Here is a 23925-nt window from a genome sequence, read left to right as displayed (position 1 = left end):
ATGCCTCAGCAGTTAAGAGTACAGACTGCTCTTCCAGAAGATCCGGGTACAATTCCCAGCATCCATATGGCAGCTCTCAACTGCCTGTAACTCCAAGATCTGACACTCACAGACATACATCCAGGCGATATAATAAATTAGAAAATAATAATAAATCTTTGAATAAGCTCTCCAGGTGATTCTGAGCCACTGCTGGAGCCTGCCAAACACCCTGTGGCAAAGTTGTAAAGGCTTAGAATTGCCACGACTTGCCTTTGTTTTGAGAAAGGGAAAAAAGAAAAAAAAAATCCAAAACCTAATGGGAACCGCGTTTTGCTACGTAGGCAGAACAAAAGCTAGCCAGGGTAGATTTTATACAGCGCTCACAAAACAGAAACAAAGAAACACAACGATCTTCTCGTCTAAAAGCTTTCTATCTAGAGGAAAGTTTTGGTATAGATCGTGATGTTCTCATTGCCTAAATTAAGTTCAAAAGTTAGGTAACCATCCATGTCTTACTGGTTCCTTTCATTCACCACAATAACACCCCGAGGAAACAACGCCAGGACTGCTGGTGTCCCTTTGGAAACTATATTTTTGTGCAACCACCCTTTACGAAAGCACAGTTCCCCACAGCTCTTGGCCACGCGGCATTCCCCACCTCCCCACCCCACGCACCCCCGCGGGCCACCGGGCCTCCTCCCAGCCTGCTCCGAAGATAAACAAATCACTCCGGTTTTCCAGTCCTGAAATTAGCGCTGACTCACACAGCACTTTGAACGGCCACGGTCGCCTCAGGAAGAAGGAAAAATGTGCAGATTTTTCCTCTCACGCGACGGCCCGACGTGCCGGGCTGACCAATCAGGACAGGGCAGTGGGAATAGCACCAAAGTAGGTAAAAAAATGCGGGTCGCGGTCCCTGAGCGCCTTTCAGTAAGATCTCCCGGCAGGGCAGGGCTCCAGCCCGCTTGCGCTCGCCCCGCCCACCCAACGCTGCGGCCCCGCCCCCCCCGGCGCGCACACCTGGCCAGGTGGCGACTTCCATGTATGGGCAACGGCCGCGTGGTGGGCGGGGAATCTGGTGGTCCCGCCTCCAGGGGCGGGGCTAGCCTCCCCGGAGCGTCCTGTCCCCGCCCTTCACCGAGGAACAGGCCTACGCTCCTCAGGGCGGGGGACCCACGCGCTCCCCCGGCTCAAGCGCCGGAGCGAGGTTTCCAGCCGTCTGCGGACTGCTGGGCCTCCTGGGTGGGGCCTGTCCGGGGAGGCAGTCCTGTTGCGTAGCAACGGTGGGAGGAGCGTGGCGCGCGCAGCCGCAGTCGGGCTGCAACGCGTGCCCGCCCTTAATAAGCTCGAGCTGTCGCGCCCTCCCTGCGCTCGCTTTCCTACTCTTGCTACCGCGAGGTGGGTGAGCTGCACCGACTTCGCCGCCTGGGTCCTAGCTCTCGTCCCGAAGTTCGCCGCGGCAAACATGGTGAGTGAGTGGCCCGCCGCTCGAGCGTGAGCGGAGGGAGAGACAGCGTTCCACGGCTCCAAGGCAGCTCCCGGGCTGCATCAATTCCCAGCCGCTCCAGGCCGCCACCCGGGATCGCCATCGGCCCGGCCTCGCCAGCCATGGATCCCGAAGTCTGCAGGTCCCCGGGGTGGGCCGCGGAACCTGGTGTCCGTCGGTGTGGGTGCGGTCTCCCCTAAGGCCAGCTCAGTGACCCGGGAGCCTTTCCAGCCCTTTCTCCCGAGAAGGAAAAGAAGGATTTTATGAACACCCTAGAGGGCGGGGTGATTGCTAAGGAGCGTGATTAAGAACCGGGTGGCCCTGCCGTGGCTTTGTTTGTCGTATCTGGCAGTCAGCTTCAGTGGCACTCTAGTTGGGCTTGTGAAGCTTGGCAGTGTCTCTTTTAACCCTTCCCTTCTGGGTCCGCATATCCATAGCTAGAAATTTTCCTTGACCTGAGGCTTTAACACAACTTTGGGTGTAAGGGGTGGACATGATGTGGCTTGCCTGATGCAAATTTAAAAGCTTTCAGAAAGTCCATTTAGTTAATTACTTCAGCCCTTTAAAAGGAGAAATATTCGTTATATTGAGGTGGTGGAGATTTTGCCTAATTTACGAACTTTTTCTACCTCTAAGCTGTTACTCAAATCTGCTGTAAAAACGATATCTCGACTGGGCGATCAGGTAGAACATTTTGTCACTGTAGTCTGCACACTGTTACCATTTTTGGTCAATGATTTGCTGGCAAGTCCTTGCCACTGCTAGAAATACTATCCTGTTGCTACATCTGTGCTCCTGGGAGCAGTTGGTACCCACGTATCTATCTACAGAACATTTTCATTGAATAACAACTTTGGTTTTTCCTTAGGATATAGCAACTGGCTTGTCGATGCAGGTTGGCTCATTAGATTATATAGGCAGTTTTCTTGAAAAGTGACCATGCTTAATAGTGTCTTGAATTTGTCTCGCTGTTTGGGTTTAATGGTATGAGCTACAGATTGATATATCAGTCCCTGAAGTCTTCTGGACCTCATCAAGATTTTAAACGAATATACTGGTTTATAGTAAAGACTTAATCTAAAGGCTTTGAGTTCTGATGAATTTGAGCACTCCGTGTAATGAAGTGTCTGCTCTCAGGTCTGCTGATGCAACACATCTTTTCTTTTAGTTGAGAACCCAAACTCTATATATATTTAAAATAGGGCCAAACCCCTTAACTGTGTAAATGCGTAGTTTTAAAGCTTAACTTTCCTGTGTGCATTCAAATAAAACAGAAGAAAGGTCTGCTCTATTTCCAGGTACTTTGGGGAGAGAGAAATAAAGACTAAAGGTGGGTTCATTCTTAGGTCCAAGTTATTATGGTCTGAGAGGTGGGTGCAGGAGCGCCAGGGTGCCTTTCCCAGTCAGTTCTCCTTTTCCTGTGGGCTCTGGGAATTGAACTCAGGTTGTCAGACTTGCCCGGCAAGTGCTGAGCCGTTTCACCAGTTCTGGATGTGTTTTAAGAATGAAGAATTCAGAGCACAGACTTTCGCTATGTTTGCTTTTTATAAGCACAGAGCATCTCCATTCAGGCTGGCTGTTAGAGGATCTCAGAGAGAGGATTTCTCCTCTGATATCTCAGATTCTAGCACTTTCTGTATTTGAAATGCTATAGATTTGTTGGTGAGCTTCTTGGTCTCCTTTTCTGAGACAGGATCTCACTCTGTTCTCCAGAACCACATGGAGCTCACTGTGGACTTGAGGCGAGCCTCACTGAGCTTCCAGGTGCTAGGACTCCAGGTGTCAAAAACTGCGCTGGCTTTTGTGTTTTTATTTTTGAGCTGGGGTCTTGCTGTCGCCCAGAGCAGCCTAGCATTCTACTCTCTTAGCCTCCTGAGTGCTGGGGTGACAGATGTCTAAAAGTACGTTTAGCTCCCCCTTCCTCTTTTTGGGGTGGTAGTGGGGAGATTAAAGTTTCAACCACCACATATGGGTTTGTTTTGAGTTAGAAGAATTACTTTCTGATGCTCATTAAGTTTTCTAGAAGCAGTTGGAATAAAGCAAGTTGAAATTAGAAAAAAGAGATGTCATTTTTTAAATGTTTTACTACAAAATACCACCATTAAGTGTCTTTATACAAGCCCCTCCCCACAGGAAGAAATGGCCCTTCTGTTTGCACATGCCAAATAAAATTTCTGTGTGTGTACTGGGTGTGTCAGCTTCCTCATATGTGCAGAGCTAATTTTCCAGCCCACTATAAAATTCCTAGTTTTATTTGCTCAGTTCTGTTGGGTACGGCTTGACACATCACATGTAGATTTGGCTGTTCTTTTCTTTAACCAAAAAAATGCATTTGCAGCATAGTTTTATGGTTCTCCAGAAAGTAGGGGTGTGGTTTGCCTTGAAACAGAGTTAAGGAATATGTGATGTTGTAACAGACAACTCGACTGCAACCAACAGAACTAAGTGGCACAGACTGAATTAAAAATGTGTCCTGCCACTGGGTGGTTAGGAAAAATGCTTTTAACAGTTCAGCTCGGTAGGTTGGACGTCCTGGTTCTTTTCTTGAGCTGGGGTTTCTTTGTGTAGCTCTGGCTGTCCTGCAACCTGCTCTGTAGAACAAGCTGCCTCAACTCAGGCCTGCCGTCCTCTTGTCCTGAGTGCTGGGATTGGCATGAGAAAGCACGTTGTAAAGCAGCGGTTAGGGGTCAAATGGCCTGTTCACAGGGGCTGCATATCAGGTACTTACATTATGATTCATAACAGTAGCAAAATTACAGTTTTGAAGTAGCAACAAAAATAACTGTATGGTTGGGGGTCACCACAGCATGAGGAGCTGTGTTACAGGAAGCATCAGGGAGGCTGAGAACCACTGCCAGAAAGGATGGATTGCTACCTACAAATTACTTCTTATTTTACATTGGTCTTTAAAGTTAATTGATTTTGAAGCATTTTAAGGAGTAAAGTATGCAAAATGATGACCCTTTTCATCAAAACAAAAATAATAATTTTGGGGGGCATTTTGAGTATCATAACCACTGCAGCTAAATGTACATCTTCCTAGTGGGTCTTCCCCTGTGTCAGGGATCTCACGTACTGGCTCATTAAGGAAATGCTTTCATTACGGATGTTGTAAGTTCACAGAGGCTCATGATGGAGACACTTCTCCAAGAAAAGGGAACCTAGTCAGGTAACCCCGGGAGCCCTGCAAGGACAGGATACCACAGGCCTCTCCTCAGGACTATACAGTAGGCCTGGCCTCACCTCTTTCTTTCTTGTTTTTACAATTGAGGTGGTCTCACTGCTAGCCCAGGCTGGCCTCAAACCTTTCTCGTCCAAGAGCCGGCAATAAAAGGCCTGTCCTCTCCAGTGACCCCCCCTCCCCCCAGAACACAGAGTGATGGTGGGTTTCTCAGCTACCACTGCTCCCCAGAGGTGCAGGGTGCAGGTCTGTGTCACCGTAGTCGCTTGAAGTTGAGAGAGTTCATTCTTTGGCACGTTTATGCTTTTTAAAAATTTTATTTTTACGTACATGGATGTTTTACCTGCATGGATGTCTATGGGCCGTGTATGTGCAGTGCCCATGGAGGCCAGAAGAGGGAGTCAGATCCCTTGGAACTGCGGTTACAGATGGTTGTGAGCTGTCATGTGGGGCTGAAGGCAGCTTCTCTGCTAGAGCAGTAAGTGCTTTAACTGCTGCCTGAGCCATCTCTCCAGCCCCTTCACTTTTCATGCTTTTAATTGTACATGTACGCATTAGTAATTCATGGTACATTACTATGTTAAATCGTACACACACGTATGTATGTATGAATGTATGTATGTATGTATGTATGTATGCTATTCTTTGCCTAGCCCCTTTCAGCTTTGTGTGTGTGTTCTTTTGGGGAGGGTGTTGGTCTTTATTACATTTACTTAATTTTGGGGGTGAGGGGCTTGAGAGAGGGTTTCTCTGTGTGGCCCTGGATGTCCTGGAACTTGCTCTGTAGACCAGGCTGGCCTTGAAATTAGAGGCCTGCATCTGCCCTGAGTGTTGGGATTAAAAGCATGTGCGGCCACCACCGCCCACCTTAGGTTTACTTACTTTATTGTGTTATTTACACATGCTTGTAGAGGTCTACCTGTAGAAGCCAGCAAACACCTTGATGGCTTGTGGGCCCAGGGTGTCAGATTGAACTACTGAATATTATTGTACTATAAAATGGTACAAGTTTATTCATCCCTCTATTAGTGGACATTTGAACATTTTCCGGTTGATTTCCCTATTTAAACTTCCTACCATAGTTGGTTCCATATAACGTTGTATATCACTTGTCTGCTCCCTGTATGTGTGTCTCCTGTTGACTACAGAGACTCTTGGGTGGAGAGCATGCGTATGTGGGTTTTTGTCTTTTTTTTCGTATGTGTTTTCTCTTTCTGCTGTGTGTTTTACCTTGTGCCTCATATATAGCCCTTCGGTGGCTTGAGTAAGAGATGTCCCTCAGGCTCATGGGCTTGAGTACTTGGTCCCTAGGTGGTGGAAATAACTGACACAGCCTCCTTTCTGTTCCTTTTTACCCTTGCCTATCTGACGGGTGGAGAGTGGTTTCTATGTTTGATCATTAGTGGTGAACTGACTGTTTTTGTATATATTGTATGTTTTTTAAAAATTGAGGCTGAGCATAGACCCCAAAGCTTCATACAATGAATGCTAGGTAAGCAAGGTACCACCATGGTACACATCAGCTTGCATCTTGTTTTATATATAATATACCTGTCACTCTGACTTCATCTGAGCTGACTTTAGAACTATACAGTCAAACACACACACACACACACCTCAAAAAGAAAAATCAACATGAACATGAATAGAAATAGCCAAAACCACTTTTATTTTGGGGGGTGGGGGAAGGATTTCTGCCAAGCTGGCCCCAGGCAAGCTAATCCTTCATGGTAGGAAAGAGCGAGCTTTGTGAAGAGTGTTTCCGGCAGGAGAACTCATCAGAGGACCTTGAGAAAGGAATGAGTTTGGTCTGTGCCTTCATGGAAAGGCTTGTCTGGCTAAAATTCTGCAAACAAAGAAGAAAGAATAGTTCGTCAGCTTTTGTTGCTGTGAAAAAATAGCAGAGTTAGTTTAAAGGGAAAAAGTTTTATTTTGGCGAACGGTGTCTGCCCCGTGATTGCCTAGCTCCATGGCTGTAGCATCAGGATGGAAGTGTACAGTGGGGAAAGCTGCTTGCCCCATGGCTGCCAGGAAGCAGAGATCAGAGGCGTGTCTAACCAGTGTCTAACCTACTTCCTCCTAAGAGCCATTGTATAGATGGGCAATCTCTCAGTTTCTCAGTTCTTTAAAAAAAAGCTTGAGAACTGCTCATGCCCCGGCTACTTCACTCCTATCCCAGTTGTTAATGGTCCACGTGGTGACATTGGTTCATGTTCAATTTAAGTTCATTATTTAAGAAATGTCATCTTGTGCTTAAACTTCTATGCATTCACATCATTTCTTCAAAACAGAGTCTAGTTTGTGAAATTACCAAGTCAAAATAAATTTGGGTGTTCTATACAGCACCAACAACAGGATGAATTGATAACCTGAAAGCCAGTTATTCATCCAACAAGGGTCTAGTGTTCAGAATATATTAACTCAGGAGCCAAGTCCCAAATGGTCTGACTTAAAAGGAGCAAATAATGTCAGGTGTGATGGCGCACATCTGTAGTTCCCTCATTTGGGAGCCTAAAAGAGGAGGTTGTGAGTTCCAGGCAGCTCTGAAAAAGGTGGAGCGGGGTAGTGATGTCAGATACAGGGAACAGCCCTTGGTTGATTTCATATCTTGTTTTTGTCAATGGTGTCTTGGTAAGCAAGGGAGCTTACCAGACATCTCTTTGGTAGGCTGATTTGATTTCTTTTGTGTGTATAACTAGTGAGCTATCTCGACTGAGGGAGTTGTACTTTCAGTGTTCTGCAGGCCTCCATATTAATTCCCATAATGCTATATAAGTTCACATTTCCATCAGTGACATATGTGACAGTCACCTTTTTCTGCATCTTGCCAGCATGGATATGCTTAAATTCTTTTTTTTTTTCTTTCTTTTCTCTTTTCTTTTTGATTTTTCAAGACAGGGTTTCTCTGTGTAGCCTTGGCTGTCCTGGACTCGCTTTGTAGACCAGGCTGGCCTCGAACTCACAGTGATCCACCTGCCTCTGCCTCCAAAGTGCTGGAATTAAAGGCCTGCACCACAACGGCCAGCAATGCTTAAATTCTTGATGGTGGCCTTTTCTAACAGGAGTGTGACAGAGGGTGCTTGGTTAAGGTTTGCTTTGCATTTCCCTTCCAACTAATATTGATTTTTTTCCCATATAATTCCATCATTTATCCTTTGAGAACATCTGTTCTCTCCCCCTCCCCCTTTGAATCAGATTACTGTTATTTTTCTGTTGGGTCTCGTTTCCCATGGATATGCATATTCATCCCTTGTTGGATGGATGGTTTACTAATATTTTTTTTTCTACTCTGCAGGTTGTCTCTTCAGTTTTGTATCTTTTGTTGTACGGAAAATAATTGGTTTGGTTAAAACCTTATTTGCCTGTTTTTGCTGTTGTCTCCTGTGCTCTGGGAATCATATCTAAAAGCCATTCAGTGTCTTGAAGGTCACCCCATGTTTTCTATTAGTTTCATGGTTTGGGGATCTCATGTTTAGGTCTTTGATCCACTTTGACTTGACTTTTATGTGTTGAGAGATAGGGGTCTAGTTTATTGTATCGTGTATGAATTTTCAAATTTCCCAGCATCATTCATTAAAGACTGTTCTTGCTCTAATGTAGGTTTTTGGTGCTTTTGTCAGAGATCACTTAGCTGTAGATTCTGGAGTTATGTCCAGGTCTCTTACCTGTTCTTGTGTCTGTGTGTGCGTACTTGATGCCTGCGCCATGCTGTTTTGTGTATTTTCTCTAGTATGTTTTGAGATATGAGCTGTTATGATGTGTCTGGTCTTGTGTAAATACCTTTAACTTTGACGTGCTTCTGTAGTTCCCTACGGATATTAGGCTTGCTTTTTCTTTCTCTCGTGTTGCCTAGGCTGGTTTTGCGTTCGCTGTGTAGTCAAGGCTGTATTTAAACTGCTGATGTCCTGCCTCAGTTCCTGAGTGCTGGAATAGCAGCCATATGGCACCATTCCCATCTTCATTTTTCTGTTTTGTGAAGAAAACCATTGCTATTTGGATAGAGATGCATTGGCTCTGTAAATTTGCTTTGATAGTATGGACATTTTATCACCACTTTCAACCTGCAGGCTTTCCGGGATGGCTTTCCATGTTGTTGTGTAGTCTCCACTGCTCTCCCATGGTGTTCTGTAATTAGCATTGGGTATAGTTGTCCACTCCCTTGGCTAGATGGAGCCCTAAAGGGTTTGGTTTTCGCTTTTTATGGTGTAATGCTAGGGATCTGGAACGAGCATTGTGTATGCTACGTACCTCTGAGCTAAATAGCTGTTTCTGGCTTTTTGCTTTGACAGTATGGATTGCTTTCTTGAGGGTTTTTTGTTTTGTTTTGTTGTTGTTGTTTTCTCTGCTTATTGACTATTGGTACATAAAATGCTACTGATTTTTGTATCTTGCAACTTACTGAATTCATTTATCAGTTTTATTAGTTTGATGAACTTTTATGCAGGAACCACGGTGCTGCAGGCGGAGTAAGCTTTTCTCCTCTCCTCTTTGGGTATTCTTTCCTTCTTTTTCTTGCTCTGCGGCTCTGGCTGACATTTCACATTCTGCGTAGGGTAAAATGGATGTTCTTGTCTTATCCCTGATTTTACAGGAGATAATTTTTGCTTTTCCATCTTCACTCTGAGGTGCTGCTAGAGAGGTGGAAGTCTGGCTTTTCCAGATAGCCAACTGAGCTTGGTCAATTACAATGGACTCCCTTTGTCAGCTGGGTTCTCTCTTCCCCTGATCTGGGGAACCCCAGATTTTGTAAGGAGGGTCATATAGCCCTCAGGGAAGATTACAGGCCTAGCCCTTTCCTGATAGAACCTGCTCAGCAAGCACCTGGGGGTTCCTGTAAATACCCCACCCTGTGCTAAGGAGAGCCTAGCCTTCAGCAAATGACCTTTAATCATATCTGGAAGTTCTTCCCCACCCATAGGGTAATTAAGTACTGTGTTCAACTTCTTGTGATAGGACTCCCGTGCTACTGCATGTAAATCAAGTATCTCTAGCACTCGAGGCTAGCGAATCAGACACATTCACCCTCAAACTTCTCCCTGCTGCCCAAGGTTTATAAATCCCTGATTCATGAAAGTAAAGTTTGGTTGGCTTGCCCTCACACACCGTCAAACCAGAACCAGATATTCTGGAGGTAGCGGTGCTTCTGAGACAGGGCAATCCATACACACTCAGCTGGTGGCTCTCACACTGTACGCACACATTTTTATTTTTAAGGGAGGCGTGGTGCCTCAACCTTCAGTCCCAGCATGGGTGAGGCACAGGTAGGTGGATCTCTGAGGGTTGGAAACCAGCCTTGTTTCATGGTGAGTTACAAGTTAGCTAGTTACTTAGTGAGACACTCACTGTTTCAAAGAGGAGATGTGGGGGGGGGGGGAGGTGTCAAAAAGAAGGCTTATAAAATTCCTTGCTGTTTCCTCCCTACCAGGTGAATGCCATGGATTGAACTCAGGTGGTCAGTCAGACTTGGTAGCAAGCGTCTTCACCTGCTGGGCAGTCTTGCTGGGCCCCTTCTTTGTTGTTTAACCACCTAACATATTACCTACCTACCTACCTACCTACCTACCTCCTTTAATTAGCATGCAAAGTATTAGGTTTCATTATGGTACCTTAAAACCAATTTTATTTTCCTTGATCTTCCCCTTCCATTGTGTCTCTGGTTTTTGTACCCTTCCCACTAGTAACCTCCTTTCTGGTTTTATTTCATGTGTGTTCTGATGCCTTGCTCCTTCCTCAGCATTTTCCCCTTTTTATCATCCCATTTCTAATTTCATAGCCTGTGTGTATATATGTATATACATATATGAACATTAAATGCTAAGATCAGATATGAGCGAGAACAGACAATATTTGTTTTTCTGAGTTCAGGTTACCTCATCTAATATAGTAGTTTTTCGATCTACCCTTTCTCTAGCAAATTTTAGAATTTCATTTTTCTGGCAAAATAAAATTTCATTATATATATATATATATCATAGTTTCAATGTCTTTATGTTGATAGCATTAAATATTCATGAGAAGAAAGAGATGGTACTTACCAGAAGCCAGGTATTTTTTTTAGTCCACAGTTCTAGTGAGCCGGAAACAAAGAGGAAATGTCTGTTTGAGCAGATGATCTGTTCTCATCAGTGCCCTGCCCCTGCCCCTTTACAGTGTGCTCAGTGAACTCATCTTTCCCCCCATAAATAAATAGATTCCTGTTTCAGATGTAAGTTTTCACTTGTCCAGTAGGCGAAGGCTTCACTAAAGACTGGCAGCACGGCTTACTTAGCAGTTGAAGAAGCTCCCGCTGCGTCTCCATCCAGTTACTGATAGTGATAGTCAGTACACACTTACTGAATGTGCTTGATGTGTCTGCATCTACCCGTCCTTTTGAGCTAGCAGGGCAGAATGAGCAGCCCTAAGCAGCCTGAGGGATGCTGTTGTTGCATGATGTGAAATTCACAAAGAAGCAATAAAAAGTTAAATAAAAAAAATTTTTTTTGTTTGCCCCAAACAGTATTTTACTAGGGTCAGCTTATGTGCTACTTTTTGTAAAATTATTAAAATCTAATTAACAATTTGTTTTTTTATTGTTTCATATACTTCCAGTATTCCAGCTCATCGTGATGGCTGCCACATAGAGGGCAGGAAGGAAATACTGCCATAGCTGCTAGGGTTTCTCTGTGTATCCTTGGCTGTCCTGGAGTCACTTTGTAGACCAGGCTGGCCTTGAACGCACAGCGATCCACTTGCTTCTGCCTTCCCAGTGCTAGGATTAAAGACGTGAGCCACCATGTGGTTGCTGGGAATTGAACTCAGGACCTTTGGAAGAGCAGCCAGTGCTCTTAACCTCTGAGCCATCTCTCTAGCCCTGAGTTGCGTTCTTTTCTAATCGCCTTCTACTAATGGAGCCATAGTAGGAGGGAGAGTTGGAGGGCTCAGCCCTCAGCTCTAAAGCAGTGTGGCTGAAGTCCTGTTGTTTGTCACTGCTAAGGGGCAGCAGCAGCAGCCACCCAGCTGTTTCTCCTGTTGTGTTGCTCCTGTACAAGGCATGCTGTATTAACGGAATCATGGCCCCAGCTTGAAACGCCCTGGTCCTTTGAGAAATTGGTAAAAAGGAGGCACTGACTGTTTTTCATCTGTTTGCTGATTTGTGATTGCATGCCTGCCGTGCAGCAGTCCCACTTCTCAGATATTTTAGACAGATTTTAGAAAACTAGGTCTTAGAAATGAATAATTTTCTTAGGTAGTTCGTTGGCTTTTATTTGGCTTTGTTGTTGTTTTGTTTTCTTTTGTTTTGCTTTTAAGTTAGGATTAAAGTGTGGGTTCTGATAATGGCACCAAGGTGAGACATTTCATTTTTAATGTCTAAGTTTCAAAGATTGCCACTCTTTTGGTTGAATTGAGAGATTTGCTCTTTCAGGTTGTTAGCCATTCTCAAGATTGTGCCCCGTGTTTCTTATCTGTGGCATAATTTTGTGAGTGCTTAGAGACTATTGGAAGACCATGTGCTGTGGGAATCTTGACTGTGATAGAATCTCTCCATTGGTGAGTTTTATAAATTCTCTACCAGAGGAGACTGCAGACAAGCACATGGCCCACTGTGCCTGAAGCCAGAGCAGCAGCAGCTGTTGTGAGGCAGGGTGTGGTGCGGATCATCACCCTCCAGTGGTTCCGGGTACTGAGCTCAGAGAGACTTCAGCTGGGAAGGCCACAGCTTTTTAAAGTAGTCAGAGCCCTGGTGGTAGCAGTCTATGTTTGCTCTCAAGAGTCCGTCCAGCTCTGCAGCAGCTTAGTGTGCCCTGGGTCAGAGGATGTTCAGTGGCCTGTATTGTTTCAAGTGTGCAAACTTTAAGTTTAATATGGCCTTTGATTTTATTTCATTTAAGAAATGTACGGCTTCCTGACTACTAAGCAGGTAAACATCTCAGGCCTAACACTGTATTGAGTACTGAAAAATGTAATTGGCAGGAGAGGGCTTTTTCCTCTCACCCCTTTTCTTGACGGTGCCCAACAGGTGCTGCCTAGCGTTCCTTCTGAGATGAGAGCATTCAGTCTGGGATGAGTAGGCCTTTTTGGACAGAGGACCTTTTTGTTAGGAAAGCACAGCATGACTGCTCCATTGCCTGTGACAGACACCCTGATGTCTTAGGATAACAGAGCCGCCCAGGTGAGTCCTCACAGCAGTCTGGACTGCCAGGGCGAGCTCTGTTTTAATGTAGTCTGCTTTTCCTGTGATCCTGTGTCTGGTTTGGTTTAAGAAGTTGTGAATAGGCCCATCGGTTGGGCCAGGTGTCCTTTAGGCCACTGGTATTTATAAAGGCTCTATTCTTTCATTACAGCTTGCAGCTGAAGGGGTAAATAGTGTGGGGCTGATAAATACATCAATGAACTCAAATAAAGTATTAATCTCTGATCAAGTTTTAGGGCTAAATTTTAGCAGTAGTCACCTGGATCTTAGGACTGTAGATTCTTAGGCTCTACTCTGCATACTGTGATACCTACATACTGTGATACCTACATTCTGTGATACCTGCATACTGTGATACCTACATTCTGTGATACCTGCATACTGTGATACCTACATACTGTGATACCTACATTCTGTGATACCTACATACTGTGATACCTACATTCTGTGATACCTACATTCTGTGATACCTGCATACTGTGATACCTACATTCTGTGATACCTACATTCTGTGATACCTAAATACTATGATACCTAAATACTGTGATACCTACATTCTGTGATACCTACATACTGTGATACCTGCATACTGTGATACCTGCATACTGTGATACCTACATTCTGTGATACCTGCATTCTGTGATACCTACATACTGTGATAGATACCTACATACTGTGATAGATACCTACATACTGTGATACCTACATTCTGTGATACCTACATACTGTGATACCTACATTCTGTGATACCTACATACTGTGATACCTACATACTGTGAATGAGACGCTACAAAATCCTGTGCACATTAAGGTTGAATACAATCTGATCTCCAAGTTATTAAGAAAATCATTCAACTAAGAAAAAGTAATTGGGCTGGAGAGATGGCTCAGCAGTTAAGAGCACTGTCTCCTGAGTTCAATTCCCAACAACTACATGGCGGCTCACAACCATCTGTGATAGGATCTGATGCCCTCTTCTGGCATGCAGGTGTACATGCAGATAGGGCACTCACACTAAATAAATAAATCCTTTTTTAAAATCATTGAAGGGCCAGGCAGTGGTGGCACACGCCTTTAATCCCAGCACTCGGGAGACAGAGGCAAGTGGACCTCTGTGAGTTTGAGGCCAGCTGGGTCCTGTCTCGAACGCCACCAAAGGAATGTCTTTGGATTTGGGTTTTGTTTCCTACCTCACTGTAGTAGTTGAAAGCTTGTTCATCCAGATGTTTTTGATTGCTTCAAATCTTCTTCACCATCTTCAGTGGTCATTTCCTCAGGCATGAATTTTTATTAAAGATATGTTTCTTATCAGGAGCCAGCATGGGCGGCCTTTCTGGCAGGAAAGGCTCACTCTGCCAGATGAGGGCCAGCTACACCACCTCTGCAGAATTGGGATTGCCTTGTTTTCAGTTACAGTACACAATTGATTTCTAAATCAGTTTCAGGTTTTGTTTGAGAGGTGTAGATGCTTTAGATATATTCAGGTATTGGTTGAGTAAATAAAGTTGGGAGGGAAAATTAGTGGGAGGAGAGGGGCGGAGTTGGGGGCAATGGGGAGTGAATTGATCCAAACACATATGAATGATAAATCATAAAGACAGGGTTTCTCTGTGTAGCCTTGGCTATCCTGGACTTGCTTTGTAGACCAGGCTACCCTAGGACTCACAGCGATCCTCCTGCCTCTGCCTCCCCGAGTGCTAGAATTACAGGTGTGCGCCGCTACACCTAGCTTAAAAAGTATCTTAAAGAGAAAGACTTGGATGTTGCTTAAAAGAAGCTTAGATATCAGCATTATTATCAATTAGTGAAGAATTAGAGTCTATTTCTAGTGTTTCCTTGATAATAATATTTGAACATTTTTTTTCTATTTCTTGCAAAGATCAGAAAGTACTACTAAAGCAGTAAAAGGCTTAAAAGTGATTTTTTAAAATGTAATAAATAAGTGGCTGGAGAGGTGGCTCAGCTGTTAAAGGCTAGGCTCAAAACCAAAGTAGAAAAATGTAATAAGCATGCACATGTAATAAGAGCATAGGTATAGTAATATTGTATGGGCTTTGTTAGTTTTCTATCTAGTGTTAATGTTTGGACTGCTGCTGTATTAAAGTGTGCTGTGTGGGCGTGGTTGGGGAAATCGGAGGAGATTGTGAGTAAATGTGGACTAGACAGCTAGGGCTGGAGGGTGTGTAGAACTGGTACCAATCAGACGGTTGACTGCCGGCTGCCTTAGTAATAAATGCTAGGTTCCCAGTAGAGCCCCCTCCCCACATTCCTGTAGGCATCTTTTTCTCTTGTATTCTTGTGACTGGGTTTCCCCAATGTCTCCCAGGCTGGGCTGGAACTGGTGATCCTTCCACCGTAGACATGTGCCGGCTTGCTTGCATATAGGCGAGCACCACCACAGCCAGCATCCTGTGCGCATGCTTACGGAGCAGCTTTACTGCAGGGTATTCCCATCACGCCCAAAAGAAAGTTGCCAGTTAGCAGGCAGCCCCTTTCCACCTCCCTTGGCCCGGGAAACCACTAGTCTCCTTAGAGATTCGCCTTTGGGGACATTTTATATAAATAGGATCAGGCTGCATGCAGCCCTTTTCCTTTTGGCTTCTTCTCAGTGTGATGCTTTCTCAGGATTATGTTGTAGCGTGTCAGTTCCTCATTTTTGCTTTATTGTATGAGTGTATTCCATTTTTAAACTCTCTTCAGTAATGGACTTTATGGGTGGTTTCCCTTTCTTTGTCTATGTGAATAACAGTTTTGTGAGCATTTGTTTATATGGGTACATTTTTATTTCTTCATACGAATTCTTCATGGAATTCTTAGGTGATCTGTTCTCTCCGTGTTTAGCTCTTTGAGAATTGCTCAAGTGGGTGACCTGTTTGTGGTCTTGCTGCTGCGGCGTATGAGATTATAGCTTGTCCACACTCACTGACATTTGTTAGTGGAGTGAGTGTGTGTGTGTGTGTGTGTGTGTGTGTGTGTGTGTGTGTGTGTGTGTGTTTAGGCCAGAGGTTGGTGCTGAGTGTCTTCATTATCTTCATTATCACTTTGAGCCATATTTTTTGGACAGGGTCTCTGAACCTAGAACTTGCTGTCTTGCTGGACTGGCTGGACTGCAGGCCCCAGGATCTGCCGTCTTTGTGCCCCAGTGCTAGGATCACAGGTGCAGGCATCATGGCGGCCATTGCATGGTGCTGGGGCCTGCAGTTCACGTCCTCATATTGGACAAGAACTTTACCCACTAAACCATCTCCCAGGCCTGGTCCTTTTTTCTTAGGCCACCCCCACCCCTCCGTACACAGACACAGTTTCTCTCTGTAGCTCTGGCTTTCCTGGGACTTGCTCTATAGACCAGGCTGGCCTCGAACTCACAGAAATCCATCTACTTCTACCTCACAGATGCTGGGGATTAAAGTTGCGTGCCACCCCATCCCCCAACCCCCACTCCCACCGCCGGCTGTCTTTTTCTTTTTACGCCATACCAATAAGTGTAATTTTCTATTTGCATTTCTCTAATAACTACTGGTAGAGAGCATTTCCCCACATGGGTCATTTGTGTCCATGGTGTTCTTTTCAGATGTCTGTTCAGATCCATTGGTTACTCTTAAATTTGTTGTTGTTGTTGTTATTGTTGTTGCTTACTTGAAAGGGTTCTCCATATATTCTCAGTAAAAATTTCTTATGATTTGCAGATCTTATTCTGTAGGGTTTTCTTCATTTTTCATGCATTTTTGCTTCTTACTATAACTTGATATTAAATCAGTATTTTTACATTATTTATTAAATCTTTACGCTTGTAATCCTGGCTTTAGAAAAGCTGGTGTGCACTAAGTAGCTAATGATGCATACATTCAGCATGACGGATATTGGAGTTGGTGTCCATAGCACATGAAGATGGACGGTAAAAGACAGAGGCTAAGAACTGTTTTAAAGGTCTTTTGGTATCAAGAGCTTGTTTAGCTCTCTGGTCCAGGCTAATAAGTAATAACAGGACAAATTATTCTTTTTCTGTTAGCATAAGCCCAAATTAAACTGTTATCTTCATTATCAACAGTAAAAATTTATTCTAATCTCAATTTATAATTTAAGTATTTGATAAATGAAATCTGTCTATGCGTGCATATGGCCCCTGTATGTGTAATTGGTGTTGAGGGGTAGATGCCGGAGGTCAACCTCAGGTGTTGCTCCTCAGAAGCTGTCCATCTTGTTTTTGAGACAAGGTCTCTTACTTAGAATGTGTGGATTACCTTCGGCTGGCAGGCCACAGAGCCCCAGAGATTTTCTGGTTGCTGTTTTCCCCGTGTTGGGATTACGGGTGCCCAGCTTTTGCTGTGGGTGCTGGAAATCAAACTTAGCTTCTTATGGCTTGCATAGAATGTACCTTACTGGACTGGGCATGGTCCAAAATAATGCTGATATCTAAGCTTCTTTAACCAACAACCAAGTCTTTCTCTTTAAGATACTTTTTAAGTTAGGTGTAGTGGCGCACATCTTTAATCCCAGCACTCAAGGAGGCAGAGGCAGAAGGATCTCTGTTCCAGCCTGGTCTATATAAAGCAAGTTCAGGATAGCCAGGGCTACACAGAGAAACCCTGTCTTGAAAATGTACTTTACTGACTAAGCTTTTCCCCTTGCATGGCAAATTAAATTTAAAAGCAAGCAATTAATGTTACTGAATATTGGTCAGAGCTTTGAAATATTTACATAATGTTTTTTGGTTTTTTGTTTTGTTTTGAGAAAGAGATGTTATAGGATGGAGTTTTTACAGCCAAGAAGTTGAAATCATCTGTTCTGCTTCATGTAAAAAGTTTTCAGATATTACTAATACACAAGCTAGGAAGATGGTCTCAGTTAGGTTTCTTGTAAACCTGTGAGGAAAATATAATAGAAGTCCAGGGTGTAGTTCAGTCAGTAGAGCACTGCTCAGTGTGCATGTAAAGGCTGAAGTCAGTAATGCTCACACTCGTAAGATTTGAAAGTATATGCCAATCTACAGACAAAATGTATTGTTTCATATTTGAGATTATAAGAGTTATAAGCCTGTTTGCACATTTCCATTTCTTATTACAGGCCTCAGGAGTGCAGGTGGCAGATGAAGTATGTCGCATTTTCTACGACATGAAAGTTCGGAAATGCTCCACACCAGAAGAAATCAAGAAAAGAAAGAAGGCTGTCATTTTTTGTCTCAGTGCAGACAAAAAGTGCATAGTTGTTGAAGAAGGCAAAGAGATCTTGGTTGGAGATGTTGGTGATACCATAACGGATCCTTTCAAGCATTTTGTGGCAATGCTTCCTGAAAAAGATTGTCGCTACGCTTTGTATGACGCAAGCTTTGAAACCAAGGAGTCCAGAAAAGAAGAGCTGATGTTCTTCTTGTGGTGAGCACTAGAACACGGAGCCTCTGTAGATCCAAGGGCTCATCTCCTCCTGTCCACTCTTGGAGAGCCAGTGTGGGCACCAGGATAGTATTGGTGAAACTGAGCATTGAGCCCGGGAGCACACATGTGTTAGACAAGGGTCCCAGCACCCTCAAAATAATTCACAGTGAAGCTACCAGCATTCGCTGTCAGAGTGTTGACAGGCTGCCATAAAGTCTAGGCTGTATTGAGAGTTTAGCTATATTGTCTACTTGAAAGAACAATGCTTTGGGTAGTTTATTTTGTGGATTCTTGCTCATCATTTCTAAGTGAGCATTCCCTGTGTCTACCAAATGTTCACACTGACAAACCAAAGCCTTTCTTCAGCATGTCATGTTCACGTCAGCCTGCTGCTCTACTGGGCACACAGTCTTCAGTTATGTATTTGTCGTTTGTTTCTTTTGAGAAAGTTGATGCCATTCCTTCCTCACTGTGGTTTGCTATATGTTTGTAGTATCTAGTTAGCCTACACATATATTACATGTTCTGTTTCATGTAAAAAGTTTTCAGATATTATTAATATACAAGCTAGGAAGATGGTTTCAGTTAAGGCTCCCAGAAACCTGTGAGAAAAACATAATTGAGGGCCAGGGTGTAGCTCAGTCAGTAGAGTTCTGCTCAGCATTCATGAAGCCTTGAATTCAACCCCCAGCACAGCATTAACCAGTGTCAGACACCTGTGATCTCAGCACTTGACAGGTGAGGAGAGGGCCAGGCGCACGCCTGTAATCCTAGCGCTCGGGAGACAGAGGCAGGCGGACCTGTGAGTTCAAGGCCAGCCTGGTCTACAAAGCGAGTCCAGGACAGCCAAGGCGACACACACACACACACACACACACACACACACACACACACACACACACACACACACACACACACGAAAAAGAAAAGAAAGAAAGGTGGGGAGAGGAAGATGAGAAATTTATAGTCAAACTTGGCTACAGAGTCCTTGACATCAGCCTGGGATCCATGAGACCCTACCTCAAAGAGACAGCCCGAGGTCGGCCATGAATACAACACCACCTACATAGGGATATTTCATTTTTAATTTAAAAGTTAATTAGTTAAAAAGATAACTCTGTATTTTGAGGCAGGGTCTCACTGTATAGCGCACATGGGCCTGGAACTCAACCATAGCCTTTCCTAGTTACCTGGTAGTGCAGGCATGGTCTGCCATGCCCACCTAAAATTCATTGTTTCGTTTAATGAATATCTATTTCCAATGTGTAGCCACACATGACTGACAGAACAGAGCATTTCCATTGTAAAAGATTTGGCTGAACAACATGCTCTAGTTAACATTTTAAAGTGATTGATATGGCCTTTTTTGGGTATTTTAGTCTTCAAGTATTTGGGATGAGGCCTTAGACAAAAGTCTTTCAATCCAGCACTTGGGAGGGAGAGGCAGGGGGATGTGCGTGATCTCCTGTGGTCTTCTACGGCAGCCAGGGCATAAGAGACTGCAGGTTAAAAAATGCGGCACTTTGAAGCTTGATAAGATCACGCCTCTCGCTTGTATCCCGCTGCGGTTCTTCGGTACTCATAAACCATGCTGACGTGAGCACGCAAGCATGAGGGCGCAGTTATGTGTATAGGAACCAACAGTTAGATAACAGCTGAGGGACTGGAGAGATGGCTCAGCAGTTGAGAGCACGTGTGCTTGTAGAGGACCATGAGTTCTTTCCCGGCACCAATATCAGGATGCTCACAACTGCCTGTAACAGTTCCAGGGAGTTTGATGCCCTCTCTGGCCCCTGGACACCCACATGCATACAATACACATACAGACAAGTAGCCATGCATATAGACATAAAAATAAAAAAATTTAAAAAGGTAATTTTTTATAAACCTTAAAGTAGTAGAATTTGGATGTGAATGAAGGTGTATGTATTACACTTCATTTCTCCTCTACACCAGTCACAGTGTGAGGGCCTGGGAAAGAGACGGATGATTACAATTAGTGAAGGCCCTGCCTTCGGGGAGCTTACAGTTGTGTGGCAGGGTATATGGCTAAGTAGGCTTTGAGGTTGGGCAATGTTTTCCTTACTTGCCTTTTTCCTTTCTTTCTTCTTTTTCTTTATTGTTTGTTTGGTTGGCTGTTTTTTGTTTTGTTTGTACTATTTTTTCACTGTGGTTATTGTACATGTGACCATGTGTAACGTTTACCTTCCAAGGCGAGAAATAGAGAGCACCTAGGTCTGAGGTCTGTCTCGCTGAGGCTGTTTAGTGTGACGTAGGTTGCACTTTGCCTGCAGCAGTCTTTTTCACTCTGGCGTCCTTCTACCCAGGGCACCAGAACAGGCATCTCTGAAAAGCAAAATGATCTACGCGAGCTCCAAGGATGCCATCAAGAAGAAGTTTCCAGGTATGACACAGACGCGTCTCTGACGTTTATGGATATAGTGAGTCCCAGAATTGGGACTGGAATGTCTCTAAAACCCTCCTTGTCTGTTTATCCATCCATCCATTCCTCCATCCATCCACCCATCCCTCTGAGCGCCGTCTGCCATGGACAGTACATATGCTGGCCCGTGTTCATGACCCTGTCCCTTTCCTGTTGGCTTTAAACTATTTTTCATATGGCAGGTGGGGATCAGTTGGTTTTGTTATTCCTTGTTTTTTTAAATGTAGTTATTGACAATGCTGCAGAAAGGAAATGCTTTTGAGTAAGAAAACATTCTCTTACCTCTAGATTCACTATTGAATGGTATGATTTTAGGTAATTGATTCTTCTGAGTACAAAGGAAAATATACTCACCTGAGCTGACCAGTTGTGTTTGACTTGTCACTGGGTGGCTGGGGTCCAGATGAAGTAGCCTTGGCCAGACTCCAACCAGAAGACATTGGTATGCTGGAGAAAGCATGGGGCACAAGCCCAGAGGCTTGCACAAGGGCTGAGCTTGCTGTCTAACTGCTGTGTGACTCTGCCCAGAACCAATAACCTCGTGAGCCTCAGTCTCCCAGCTCTGGGCAGGAGGCTTGATCTGAGTTTTTTCCTCCTCCCTTCCAGTGTGATCTCCAAACAGCTGAGGGAGCAGAGGTTACACGGGTTTACCCATTGTTGCTTTTGTTTTCTGTGGCTGGCTTTATATTCCTGGAGTAGAACTGGATGGTCCCAGCTTGTTTTAATGAGTTAGTAATGGGAATTCCTGCTTCCTTCCCAAGCCCCACTGCTGCTCAACTAAGTGGGTTCTTTGTGCATTTGGCATGGTGTTGGGGCCCCCTTAGAGTGTTCACTAATCTGTCAACTGATACTTCAAATGACTTCTCAGCTTTGATGGAACCTGAGTTAAAGGGACTTGCCACATCAGACTTGATTGAAGGATATTAGGTGATAGACACATGTCACCTTTTTTGTGGAATCATCAATGGCTTTCTCAAATTAGTCCAAAGTTATTTAAAAACTGACCTGTGTGAGAAATGATCCTAAGATGGTAGACTGTGTAGCTGTTTAAAACATAGCAGCTCTGTGCAGAGGAACCCCTGTGTGCATGTCCTCAGGTGAGCTAGTTCTACGGTGTGCTGATGGACTTGTCCTAAGGCCATCAGTGCCACATTTTAAGTATGCACTGCTTTTATGAATAGTGTGTAATGCTACCATAGAGCTGTTTTTTGTAGCAGTGTTTTAGTTCATGCTTTAAAAACAAACAAAAAAACAGGCCAGGTTTCTTTGTAGCCCTGGCTGTCCTAGAAGTTTCTCTTTAGACCAGGCTGGGCTCAAATTTATTGATCCTCCTGCCTCTGCCTCCCAAGTGCTGGATGAAAGGCGTGCACCACCACCACCCAGCTTTTTAATTATGTGCATAAGTAAGCATCAGTGTGTATGGTCTTGCATATGGGCGGGCAGGTGCTCGCAGAGTTCAGAAGAGGGCACCAGAGCCATGGTGCCGCAGTCACAGCTTGTTGACTGTAAGCCACACTGTGTGAGTGCCAGGGATTGATCTCTAGTCCTCTGTAAGATCAAGAAGTACTCTTAACCATGTCTCTAGTCCCATACTTTTGTTTTAAAAAAGCAGGAAAAAAGTATTAGGCCTGCCTTTTTATTGAAGTATAACACGTTTAGTAAAGTATATCATTATTACAGAACTCTGAATGATCACAGAGTGAACAACGATTGTCTAATTACGAGCCCCACAAAACCTTCCTCGATGCTTACTTTTTCCCCTACCTTTTCCGGAACCCTGATAGTAATTGGTACCCTGACTCCTAACTGCAAACGTTAGCAGGGACTGATTTAAAGAATGGACTCATGGAATGTACGCTGTGTTCCTGGCTGCTTGGTCAGCATTGTCTGCTGAGGGATCATTGTTTTGATGCATGTGCTTAAACATTATTTCTTCCCACACTGGATAGCATTACGTGTTCCATAAGACAAGGGTCTTTAGATTAGTTTGCTACCCTGGAGAAATGAGTAAGCTGCTTCATGATCCTAAATAGAATTTGTTTTTCTCTCTAGGCATAAAGCATGAATATCAAGCCAATGGCCCAGAAGACCTCAACCGGACTAGTATTGCTGAAAAGCTAGGCGGCTCCTTAATTGTAGCTTTTGAAGGATCCCCTGTGTAGACTATCAGTCAGTGCCACGAATTGAAAGCTTCCATGTTTCACAGTAGTTTCTTTCACTATATAAGTAAAGCAAATATATTAGGCCAGGATCTCACTGAGGGGAATATGTCTTGTCATCTTTTAGAGTAAACTAAAAATCTATAGATGTCTGCAAACAGCACCCTACATGTAGCCTCTAAAGTTTCATTGGTGTGGAATTAAATTTTTATTGGCCAAATGCCTATTTTCATGAGGTGACTTGTAAAGATTTTAAGCTCAGGATTTTTAATAACACAGTTCACAAAATAGTACAAGGCAATGTGAAGAGAACTACTATTCTTTGCTAACCTCAGCAGGTTTTGGTTTTTGGTTTTTGGTTTTTTGTTTTGGGTTTTTTTCCCTTAAAGTGATTATAATCTGTGTAATTTTGACCCAAATTATCTAGTTTTCATTGACTTAAGCAAAATAATGAGATATAATTTTCTTAATAATGTAAACAACATAACAATCACTAACAGCAGGAAGACTATGCCAGGCAGGCTCTTAATTCTGTCAGCTGTGTCATGAGTCTGTGTCAGACGAGTGTCTGCTTACAGTTTACGTTAATCTTAGAAAGCACCTGTCAGCGTCCTGCACCCACCATAAGAGGCTCCCTGGACTGGGAAACTGCTGAGTGACTTACTGTCTTAGAAATCATGGTTTTTCCTCAGGAGAATGTTATAACTAATTATATTGCAAATTAGGGCTTCATTGTAATCTTACTTTACTAATGAAAAATGATAAAGCAGTGTATTATTGATAAGCCTAGGTGCTGTCGATATTTAATATCTTCTTCAAAACTGTGCTGTATCTGGTACAGTAGGATGTGGGTGAGTGTTGACTTGTTTCCTCTGGGGCCTGGTAGGATGCAAATCCCCAGAGCAGTTGACCAGCTATGTGAAACGGAAGCCGGCACCATGGATGACTCTCACAGGGGACTGCCCACCAACACTTGGAAGTGACTGTTAACATCACAGGCATGACACCGAACAATGTAGAGATGCACCAACAGTTGAACTTAGAAGTAGCAATGCTGGCTTTATGTAATAAAGGAAGCATTTGTAACTTACCTTTTGTGTGCGAATCGAAGGTAAAGTATTTGCCTACTGTC

General features: G+C 43.9%; 1 protein-coding gene across 1 annotated transcript; it reads left to right on the top strand.

The window, feature by feature from the left end:
- The first annotated feature begins 1293 nt into the window (after positions 1-1293).
- Positions 1294-23925, top strand: DSTN (destrin, actin depolymerizing factor). Its single transcript, XM_084776150.1, has 4 exons — positions 1294-1450; positions 17884-18191; positions 20519-20595; positions 22687-23925. Exons 1-4 carry the CDS (start codon positions 1448-1450, stop codon positions 22794-22796), a joined length of 498 nt encoding a protein of 165 aa, XP_084632276.1. The 5' UTR covers positions 1294-1447; the 3' UTR covers positions 22797-23925.

Source organism: Acomys minous (assembly GCF_964271855.1).
Source record: "Acomys minous genome assembly, chromosome: 3".
Lineage (NCBI taxonomy): Eukaryota > Metazoa > Chordata > Mammalia > Rodentia > Muridae > Acomys > Acomys minous.
This window is presented reverse-complemented; position numbering and strand designations above follow the sequence as displayed.

Bases quoted from the DNA above. Each gene is read 5' to 3' on its own strand.
- DSTN (XM_084776150.1), top strand. The intron at 18,192-20,518 runs GTGAGCACTAGA...CCTTCTACCCAG, and splicing joins GAGCTGATGTTCTTCTTGTG to GGCACCAGAACAGGCATCTC. The intron at 20,596-22,686 runs GTATGACACAGA...TTTTCTCTCTAG, and splicing joins CATCAAGAAGAAGTTTCCAG to GCATAAAGCATGAATATCAA.